This window comes from Chrysochloris asiatica, unplaced genomic scaffold, assembly GCF_000296735.1.
Source record: "Chrysochloris asiatica unplaced genomic scaffold, ChrAsi1.0 scaffold00434, whole genome shotgun sequence".
Lineage (NCBI taxonomy): Eukaryota > Metazoa > Chordata > Mammalia > Afrosoricida > Chrysochloridae > Chrysochloris > Chrysochloris asiatica.
In genome coordinates this window covers 427,263-438,734 of record NW_006408952.1, presented here as the reverse complement: position 1 = coordinate 438,734, position 11,472 = coordinate 427,263, and the positions used below count along the sequence as shown (strand labels likewise).

The window sequence follows — 11,472 nt, the reverse complement described above, 5'->3', positions numbered from 1 at the left end:
CATTTCCTGTATTCTCATTTGGAAGAGTTGTCAATTCTCTCACAGAAAATCAAACAAAACACAGGTAGGTACAATAATCACAGAACAAAACATTCTTCTGTCTTCTACCCTGCCTCTCTGCTCCTTCAGATACTGTGTTTAAAAGCAATGCTGAGTTAACTGGTCAAAAACCAAAACAAATGCTCTTCAGAATCATACTGAAAGAATATTAAATTCCTTCATCCTGCCAGGGTTAACACCATGTATGAACACATGACAGCATATGTTTGACATATTGTAGTTACAGCGATTAAACCACATGTCCATATGCTGTTAAATCATACAGTTGCATTGATTTTTAAAAATGTCTTTCACTGATAGTTGTATTTAGACATTACTTTGAGATAAACAAAAAACTCTCAAACCACATAGATTCCATCCACCCTCAAGCTTCTCCCACAAATCCAATGGACAAAAAAAACACAGTAACAAAAGCAATGAACACAGGAGTCAACAGCAGACATGTTGGGCGGACAGCTGCAGGCTCAGCTACTGCCATCTCCAGTCCTTGCCTTGCGGGCCTTGATTATCGACTGGGTTGCCCGTTTTCGGTCAGTGGCCAGCCCCAGCCAGCACATGATGTCAATGAACCAGGTGGTCGGGTTGAAATTTAAGCCAAATTCACTTGCAGAGTAGTCATAGGGAAATGTGTGATGGTAATTGTGGAAACCTTCACCTGGAAAACAAAGCGGTCATTTAAATAACTCAATCACTCCTTCTCCAAACAATTTTTTAAATCACCCATTTATTGAAAGTCTATCATGTGTACTTACTGATGAAGATCAAAGAATACAGCCTTCAGTATTTTTAACCCAGTGTTAAGAAAACCAAAGCCCTCACAACTGGACCAGTAAACAAGATCATGATGTTGTTAAGTGCCATCGAGTCGATTCCAACCCATAGCAACCCTGTATAGGGTTTCCAAGGAGCAGCTGGTGAGCTTGAACCACTGATCTTGCAGCTCAAACGACTTTGCGGTGTGACGCACTAGCCCAGAGCGCCACACCAGGACTCCTAAAATCATGACAGATGGAGAAAAAAATCGCAATTGTCAAGGATTTCATTGTGCTTGGATCTACAATCAACGTTCATAGAAGCAGCAGTCAAGAAATCAGGCAATAGGCAAATATGCATTGGGCAAATCTGCTGCCAGTAGATCTCTTTTAAGTGTTCAAAAGCAAAGATGTCACTTTGAGGACTAAGTTGTGCCTGACCCAATCAATGGTATTTTCAATCAGCTCATATGCATGTGAAAGTTGGGCCATAAATATGGAAGACTAGAGTTTAAATTATGGTGTTGGTGAAGAATATTGGAAGTATTATGGTTTGCCAGAAGAACAAACATACCTATCTAGGAAAAAACACAGCCAGGATGCTCCTCCTTGAAAGGAAGAAAGAATGTTATGACTTCATCTTGCATACTTTGGATATGTCTTTAGAAGGGATCAGTCCCTGGAGAAGGGCATCATGCTTGGTAAAGTGGAGGGTCAATGAAAAAGATGAAGACCCTCAAGTAGATGGACTAACACAGTGGCTGCAACAGTGCACTCAGACATTGTGGGGATGGTGCAGGACCAGGAAGTGTGCCATCTTGTTGTTATAAGGTCACTATGAGTCAGAACTGACTTGATGGCACCGAATCACAACTACAGTAACAGCAGAAATGCATTCCTAGTTATTTTAATAACTTATAGATTTTTTTCCCCCCATCAACAATGTCATGTGCAAGACACTGTGTCAGGCTCTGTGGGAGACTCAGCTGAGCTAAAGATTTGATTCATATTCTCAGGAAGCATTTACTTAGTGAGCTGTTATTACTGTTGGCTGCTATTGGTGACCCCTGACTAATGGTGACCCCCACGTACAATGGAATGAAGTGCTGCCAGGTTGTATGCCATCCTCATGACCAATTGTGGTTCCAACTGTTGTGATCATAGGGTTTTCATTGCTTTTCATCCACAGGCCTTTCCTCCTAATCTGTCTTTGTCTGGAAGCTCTGCTGAAACGTTTTTAGCATCACGGCAACACTCAAGCCTCCACTGACAGAGGCTGGAAGTTGGGTATTGGCTGAAAACTGAAGCCCCGTCTTCCACATGGAAGGCGAGAATTCTACCACTGAACACCGATGCTCACTTAGAGGGCTAACCAAGCTAAACAGACAACAGAAACAGAAAGCCAGTAATAAAGTTATCAACATAAAGTCACAAGCTTTTATTTGCCCATATAAATTGTAGAAATGTTACCATGACTTTAGAGCTGTACTTAAGTTAAATGTTAAATGGCCAATAACAGATGATCATATTGATGTATGTTTGTAAAAGCAAATCATCACACAATGGCCCTCAGACACCCTTCAAACCTGGAGCTGAAACCACTTCTGGAGATCAAGCTTTGAGTGAAACAACAGACAGAGCTATAAAATGAACACCACCCATGAGGAACTTGCTCTTTAGAATGATCATCCACTTGAGAACAAAAGTCCTGGCTTAAAAACATAGTTCAGAAGGCAGGAAGGGGCAGGAAAGATGAGTGAATGGAAACAGGAAACCCAGGACGGAAGTGGGAACAATATGTTACATTGAGGGCATTGTAACCAATAGCCACGAAACAAAATGTGCATAAAATTGTTGAATGGGACACTAATTTGATCTATAAACTTTCACCCAAACCACATAGAAATGTTCAGAAAAATTAAAGAGAAAAGAAAGGAAGTCCTCCCTGTGGGCTGGAGCAAAGAAAGGAAAACTTCTTGGGAGAGTTTGGAAAAGATAAATGAGAATCATTCAGATAGGTAAGTAAATTTTAAAGTTTGCTTAGTTAAGTTTCTGAAATTGACCTGTCTGTTACTCCGCAACTCCCAGTGAATCATTTTTCCTGGTTACTTCATCACCTCCCCTTTTGGTGTTTTTATGAGAGGCCTTACAGCTTTTCTCATTTGATTTATTTATTTATTTATTTATTTTTTTTTAAAAAGACATTTATTCAGCGTCATGATCAGACTATTACATTTAGCAATCAACAGCATGGGTGCGGAAAAAAAAAAATCTACATTAAAACCCTTTGTTGGAATGCTTTACACTTTCCACAGAACAGAAACTAAAATAACCTGTTATACAATTAGTCACAAATACAGTCCTCGAGTTTTTTTTGTTTTGTTTTGTTTTTTGCCCATACACATGAGTATTGTCTAAAACATGTCTTCTTTGTAGCAGCTAGGCCCTGCCACCACTGTGCTTGGCTGAGTTCACAAATCTGTTGTAACCTGTAGCTTCCCTGTCACTTCTCTGGCTCTCCTCTCCTGCTAAGCTTTGTTTCCTGGCTATCATTAAAACCTTCTGCCACTCCCATAGCTACTGCTGCTGCTTGAACCGCCATAGCCACCTTGGTTTCGTGGTTTGGCAAAATATTGACCTCCACCACCATAAGGGCCAGAGCTTCTACCTCCAAAATTTCCTCCCTTCATGGGTCCAAAATTTGAAGACTGATTATTGTAATTGCCAAAATCATTATAGCTTCCACCGCCTCCAAAATTGCTTCCATCATTACCAAATCCATTATAACCATCCCCACTGCCTCCATATCCACCACCACCTCGGCTGCCACCAAAGCCACCTCGTCCGCTGAAGTTTCCTCCACGACCAAAGTTGTCATTCCCACCAAAACCACCTCCACGGCCACCACCGAAGTTTCCAGAACCACTTCGACCTCTTTGACTGGAGGAGGCACTGGCCATCTCTTGCTTTGACAGGGCTTTCCTTACTTCACAATTGTGGCCATTCACAGTATGGTACTTCTGGATAACAATCTTATCTACAGAGTCATGGTCATCAAAGGTTACAAATGCAAAGCCCCTCTTCTTGCCACTGCCTCGGTCTGTCATGATTTCAATCACTTCAATCTTTCCATACTGCTCAAAATAATCTCTTAGGTGATGCTCTTCGGTGTCTTCTTTAATGCCACCAACAAAAATCTTTTTCACAGTTAAGTGGGCACCTGGTCTTTGAGAGTCTTCTCTTGAAACAGCCCTCTTTGGTTCCACCACTCTTCCATCCACCTTGTGTGGCCTTGCATTCATGGCTGCATCCACCTCCTCCACAGTAGAATAAGTGACAAACCCAAAGCCTCTGGAGCGCTTGGTGTTTGGATCTCTCATCACCACACAGTCCGTGAGCGTCCCCCATTGCTCAAAATGGCTCCTCAGGCTCTCATCTGTTGTTTCAAAGCTCAAACCTCCGATGAAGAGTTTCCGCAGCTGTTCGGGCTCTTTAGGAGACTCTGACTTAGACATGACGGCGGTGAGGGGGAGAAAAAAAAAAAAAAGACGATGCTTCCTCCGCGGTGTCCACGAGCAGAAAGGAGTAGGCTAACGAACGTATCTCTGATTTATTTTTATTAACAGTTTATATTGAGATAAAATCCCCATATCATAAACTTCATTTATTCAGAGTATATAATTAAATGGCTTTTAGTATATTCATACAGTTGTACAACCATCAGTGTAATCAATTTTATAAAATTTTTCATAATCCCCAAAGCAAAATCCCACACCTCTTAGCTGTCACTCTAGAGCGTGCGCCTGTCCCAACAGGCAACCAGCAATCATCTAACATAACTTTCTGTCTCTAGTTTTAAATCTATAGATTTGCCTACTCTGGATATTTCATAAAATGGAACTATGCATGTGGTACTTTTTGATTGTTTTTTTTCACTTGACATGTTTTCAAGAATCATCTATGGTGTAATATGTACTAGATCGTCTTTCCTTTTATGGTTGAATAATATTCCATTATGTTAGTATGTTGTTGTTGTCAGGAGCCATCGAGTCAGAACCAACTCATAGCGACTCCATGCACAGCAGAATGAAACAATGTCCAATCCTGGGCCAACCTCAATACCTCAGACACATGACGCCATCAATGATGCCACCTGGCTGATGCATCTCGTTAGGGGTCTTCCTCTTGTTCTCTGACCCTCCACCTTACCCAGCATGACATCCTTCTCCAGTGACTGTTCCCTTCAGAAATATGTCCAAAGTATGAGAGATGAAGCTTAGCCATCTTGGCATCCAAGGAGCACTCTGGCTGCACTTCTTCCAAAACAGATCTATTGGTTCTTTTGGCAGTCCATGGCACTTTCAGTATTCTCCTCCAACACCACAACTCAAAGGCATCAATTCTTCTACGATCTTCCTTATTCACTGTCCAGCTTTCGCATCCATATGAGGCTATTAAAAACACCATGGCTTGGGTCAGGCTCACCTTAGTCCTCAAGCTGACATCTTTGCTCTTCAATACTTTAAAAAGTTCCTGTGCAGCAGATTTGCCCAATGTAATACGTCGTCTTATCTCTTGACTGCTGCTTCCGCGAGTGTTGATAGTTGACCCAAGAAGAATGAAGTATGTTATGTTAGTATATCACAGTATTTATTCATTTATCAGTTATGGAATTTTGGGTTGCTTCAACTTTATTTTGGCTGTTATGAATCATACTGCTAAAAACAACATGGCTCCCTTCACTACTGTTGTTGTTGTTAAGTGCCGTCGAATCAGTTCTGACCCACAGCAACCCTGTATAGGGCTTTTGAGAAGTGGCTGGTGGTTCAAACTAGCCAGGACTCCATATGTATATGTATATGTTGTTGTGGCCGTCGAGTCGGTTATGACTCATAGTGACTCTGTATAGGGGTTCCCAGGAGTGACTGGTGAGCTTGAGCTGCTGACCTTGCAATTCAGCGAATTAGCCTGCAGTGCCACACCAGGACTCCCCCTTCATAGGAAATCAATAGGAGAGGCCAAGGACATTCTCCTTCTCTTTTTCAAGGCACTATTCTACCAGTTTATCCCATTATCCCACAGCTAAATCTGGTCTCTATCCTACCTTGTATTTCAGGCAACCTTAGTGGACAAGGCCTTCAGGACCCCTGGAGCAGTTATAAATGGATGCTCCTAATAGAGTTCTGGTAGCCTAGTGGTTACGAATCGGGCTGCGAACCTTAAGGTCAGCGGTTCGAAACTACCAGCCGCTCCGCGGGAGAAAGATGAGGCTTTCTACTCCCGTAAGGATTTACACCCTCGGAAACCCTGTACAGGGTCGCTATGGGTCGGAACCGACTCGACGGCACTTAACAACAACAACAATAGAGTTGTGGCAGAAACTCATCACTGAGCGACAGCAATGACTTAATAGTAGAAATTGCCCTTTCTGGGTTTAATCTCTGTGCTTAAAGTTTAGGGTATTAAGAAGCCTGGGTTACTTCCAGAAAGCAACAAAGAATATTTATTTCTCGCTTGCTCTGTGCCAAGCACAGCTGTAAATACTTTAGAATCGGTTACTGTTGAGTCCGTTTCACCTCATGACAACCCCATGTGTGCAGAGGAGATCTGTACTTTACAAGGTTTTCAAAGTTTTAGAAGCAGATCACTAGGCCTTACTTTTGAGGGAGCTCTGTCTGGGTTCAAACAGTCACTCTAATTGCTTTAACAGGTACTAACTTCTACAATCCTCACACCTGAGTTAGTTACTAGCGTTATCCCCACTTTCCAAATGCCAGAGTAAGACCACAGCAGGGATAAGTAACTTGCCCAAGACTGTAATGCTAGTAATGAAAGCAACATTATTGAAGGCTTATTTTGCATGAAGCACTGATGCAAACACTACGTACTAATCCTCCAAAGACTCCAGGAGGAGGTAAATACTGTTATCCCCACTTTATAGATGAAGACATGGAGCTCTGAGAAGCCAAATAACTTGCCCAAAGGTAAGTGGAGAAAACAAGATTCAATCAAACCAGTTGTTCTTAACCATTTTGCGTTATCTCATGACACCAAAGTCTCGTGTCTTCCCATATCTCTGCCTGAAAGTCTTATTCTTCTAAGGTCTGCCAAATGATCACCATTGCAGGCTGAGAGAAAAGTCAACTTCTGCATCTTCTTTAGGAAAATTTTTACGTTAAAAATACCATGACAACTCCGTGTGTGTCAGAGTAGAACGGGGCTTCATAGAGTTTTCAGTGATTGATTTTTCAGAAGCAGATTGCCATTTTTTCTTGTGAGGTATCTCTAGGTGGACCTGAGTCACCAACCTTCTGGTTAGCAACCAAGTACTAACAGTGTGTACTAGCAAGGGATTGACTCAACAGCAGCTGATTAATGGATATTGATCATCCACTAGGTGCCAGGCACTCTACCTAGCAGTTTATCTATGGTACCTAATTAATCCTTGTAACATCCCCATTAAATAGGCATTTCTATTCCCATTTTACAGAGAAGTGTGAATCAAAGAGATTAAGTGGTTTGTCCATGGACCAGGATTTTAACAGGTCAATTTCCTTCCACTTGACTTCACTGCCTCCTTCCAGATTCCATAAAACAATTCAAAAACTCAGAAAATCTGAGCTGCCATTCTCCCCATTGTGTCTCAACACCCTACTCACCAATGGCGCCCAGAGTGACAAGAGGGTTCTGCCGAGGGCTGATGTGCTTGTCATAGGGCCGGTTTCCGTACATGTGGGCAGCACTGTTGACCAACCAGGTGACGTTGAGCGAGATGGTATAGCGGAGGATGGAGGCCAAGAAGTAGGAATTCCACAGAGTCTCTCCCCAGATGTACCAGGGCACCAGCGTGGGTATCACAAAGCACATGAGCACCACGCTGATCTTATAGTATCTGTAAGACAGGACATCGTGTCTTATGGTGACAGCAGTGGGAACAGGCTGAATAAGTTACAGGAATAGACCAGAAGTCCAAGGAAGGGGTTGTGCTGATTAGCTCCTGCAACTCTTTCTATATAAGTGATAATTTGCTGTATGCCACTCTGTGCAGTGGTCACAAATCCAAATACCCACAAGGGCAAGGCAGGACAAGTGTCTTAGAAATGCATTGTCCTATAAACCATTCATTTGAGATACTTCCTAGAGATTTACTTCTGTCAACCAGTACTTTTGAATAATTTTCAGGTACATGGTTCCATATTAATTTAGCTTGGTAGAAACAGTAAGTAAACAATATGTTCTTTGTGTATCCAAGATTACATTCTAAACCAGCATAAAAAAATAAACAATAAGAATAGAAACAGATGTGCTCACATACAAAAAGTAATAGTTTAAAAACAGCCCTTTGTGAAATTTCTAAAGTAGACAAGTATATACAAACCTAACTTTGCTAGTGGTTACCAGAGATGAGTGGGTGGGAGAGGGAAAGGGGGACTTAACAGGGTGATGGAAGCATTTGGAAGTGGATAGGGTTGATGGTTGCACAACACGATGAATGAAATTAATGTCATTGAAGTTTACACGTAAAAAGTGTTGAAATGGAAAATTTTTGCTATGCATCATGGAATTTTCCACAAATTTTCTGAAGCCCCTTTGTACATTTCACCCAATTTTAAAAAAGGAAACAACCTCTGTAAACATTGGCTACCCAAAATGGAGCCACCAGGAGCTCTGGTAGCATAGTGGTTATGAGTTGGGTTGCCAACCTCAAGGTCAGCAGTTCAAAACTACCAGCAGTTCTGCGGGAGAAAGATGAGGCATTCTGCTCCTGTAAAGATTTACAGCCTCGGAAACCATATGCAGGGTCACTATGAGTTGGAACTGACTCCATGGTACTTAACAACAACAACCCAAAATGGTGGGGGGCAACAAAGGGATGAAGTGACTGGCTTACAAGTTTCAAAAGGGAGCTTAGTTTCAGAGGGTGCAGGGGAAGGTAGAATCTCCACTGAGTGGTTTCCAACCTGTCTAGATGGGACTGGTGAAAGGAGATAGAGATAAGACTCTTGTGGTTCAACAGTGAATAATTGCTATCAGGACTGATTGTGAAGATTGTAAAGGTAGACGTTTTATAACAAAAGGAAGGGAGTGGTTGATTTTGCAGTCCAGGAGTGGAGGGCCCTGGGATCATTAAGGGAGAAGAGCGGAGTGTAGGAGTGTATACAGAGAAGCAGTGACACCAGAGATGGAGGCAGACACAATGACGTGGAGAGATGGAGTGGTTGGGGACTCTAGAATCAAGGAGGGAGAGGGGCTGTGTGCTGGTGGCCAGGGGGCTGGTATGCAGGGTATACTCTTAGGCTGTTAGTTATATATTCCTGAGTGCTTCGGTATAAATCCAAAACAAAAAACAAAAACAAAATAAAAAACCCAGAGGGAATGGAAGCAAATACCGTTGAACGATGATGACGCATGGAGGGGACTGAAATCATTGCAATGAAACAAAATACGATAGGATGAATGTAAAGCTGATGCTCTCCCTTGTAAACTATCACTCAATTCACAATAAAAACTTATTTTAAAAAAAGCAAAAAGGAAGCAAACCATCAATAGTTCAACTTCTGGGTCTGAATTTCCAGCAAACATTTACTGAGCACCTACGATAAGATGGAGTCCTTGTGTGGAGCAAAAGGTTAAGCAACTTGGCTACTAACTGAAGGATTATTGGAGGCTCAAATCCACACAGAGGCACATCAGAAGAAAGGCCTAGCAACATAACTTTGAAAGATCACAGCCACTGAAACCGCTACAGTTCTATTCTGAAACACATGGGATCACTGAGTTGTAATTGACCCGAAGGCAATGGCTTTTTACTATATTACAGGCCCTGAACTGAGTGCTGGTGCTACAAAGGGGAATTAGACACAGTCAACTGGAATCACTATTCACCACTTTCTTGTTGTGAAAGGCTGACTTGATGCAGGGACAGAAGAGATCTGTGATATGAAGGTATGTGAACTGATCTCCATAGATATGTCTTACCTGGCCTCCTATTGCCTAATTGGACTTTGGAAGGCCTGTGTTAGTATGCATTGTATGAACTGGGAGAGGGCATGGTGTAAGGGTTTGAGATTCAGGATGTGGAAGACTCTGGCTTGATCTGATTGCTGTTGTTGTTAAGTGCCATCGAGTTGTTTCCTACTATAGCGACTCTGTATAGGGTTTCCAAGGTGCAGCTGGTGGGTTTGAACTGCTGACCTTGTGGTTTGAAGTTCAGTGCTGATCTGAATACGCCTCTTTGTAGTCTTTTACTTTTGTCATGTACATCATTTTATGGTTCCCCAAGAAGCAGAGCAAGAGGCAAGGGCTTGTGTGTGAGTAGTTGATTTTGAGACATGATCTTAACAATTGGGGAAGGACAATGGGGAAGGGTGAAACCAGGAAGGAGGGATAGTCTAGCCAGTATGTGTTATTGTGCTATGGGCAACTGAACTTGGGTCCTGATGGGGCACAATATACCTCAGAATTATCCACTGAAGGTGTGGGTTGTTGTTACGTGTCGCTGAGTTAGTTCCAACTCATAGCAACCTTGTATAGGGGTTCTAAGAGTGGCTAGTGGGTTTGAAGTGCTGACCTTGCAGTTAGCAGTTTGGCGCTTATCCTGAAAGGAATTTTTTCCCATTGACTCTGATTCCCCAGTGGTCAATTCTAAGGCAGTGGCCTGGAATGTTAATGAACTCCTTTACATTTTCAGGTTTGTATGAATGACTGAGTGGGTTCCATGGGCATGGCAAGCAGTTGGCAAAAAAGCCCGAACAGGAAGTAAGAGACTGAGCAAAGCACTGCTGGGTTACACCTGCTCCAGCAGGTGACTGCACCATGGGGAGTGACCAGATTGGCCGAGAGGATGTAAGGTGGGGCATGCGAAGTATCCCACACAGAGATATTGTGAGCATCAAATACAAAAAGTTAGCATATACTACATACTTGAAGTACTTGGGTGTTGCAAACAATAGATATGTTCTGTTGTTAACCAAAAGGTTGGCGGTCCATGTCTACCCAGAAGTACCTCGGAAAAAAGGCCTGGTGATCTACTTCCAAAAAATCAGCCATTGAAAACCTTCTGAAGCATAGTTCTAGTCTGACACACATGAGGTCATCATGAGTCCAAAGTCTGAATCAACTCGATGGCAACTTTTGTTTTGTTTCGTTTTTTTAACTATGCAGTTACTATAAGAGCCAAGAGTATTCTGAGATCTTCAAATATACTGACTCACTTCATTCTAACAATTGTTGTTAAGTGCCTTTGAGTGGGCTTCGAATCACAGTGACCCTGTACAAAGTTTCCAAGGAGCAGCTGGCAAGTTTGAACTGTGATTCAAATCCACTTTATCATCCAGTGCTTATCCTACAGTGCCACACAATAACTCTATGGGAAAGCAAAGCAAAGCAAAACAAAAAACCCACTGCCAATTCCAACTCATAGCAACCTTAGAGGACACAAGAGAACTGACTCATAGGGTTTCCAAGGTTGTAAACCTTTATGGAAGCAGACTACCTCATATGTTTCTCATCAAGCTGCTAGTGGGTTTGAACCACTAACCTTGAGCATCTTACTCCATTGTGCCACCAGGGTTCCTAACGACTACGTTACCAGAGCTCCTTATAACTCTTAAGTTGTTGTTGTTGTCAGGTGCCATCGAGTCGGAACCGACTCATAGCG

At 42.4% G+C, this 11,472-nt stretch overlaps 1 protein-coding gene and 1 pseudogene across 1 annotated transcript in view; both read right to left on the bottom strand.

The window, feature by feature from the left end:
- Positions 1–341: 341 nt before the first annotated feature.
- Positions 342–11,472, bottom strand: part of SCD5 (stearoyl-CoA desaturase 5) — a 342,667-nt gene continuing 331,536 nt past the window's right edge. The window contains exons 4-5 of the mRNA XM_006876944.1: positions 7,472–7,704; positions 342–715 (exon numbers count right to left, since the gene is read on the bottom strand). Coding sequence (XP_006877006.1) covers positions 525–715; positions 7,472–7,704 — 424 coding nt within the window. The 3' untranslated portion in view covers positions 342–524. The remainder of the gene's footprint in view (positions 716–7,471; positions 7,705–11,472) is intronic.
- On the bottom strand, positions 3,365–4,327 carry LOC102818490 (annotated as a pseudogene).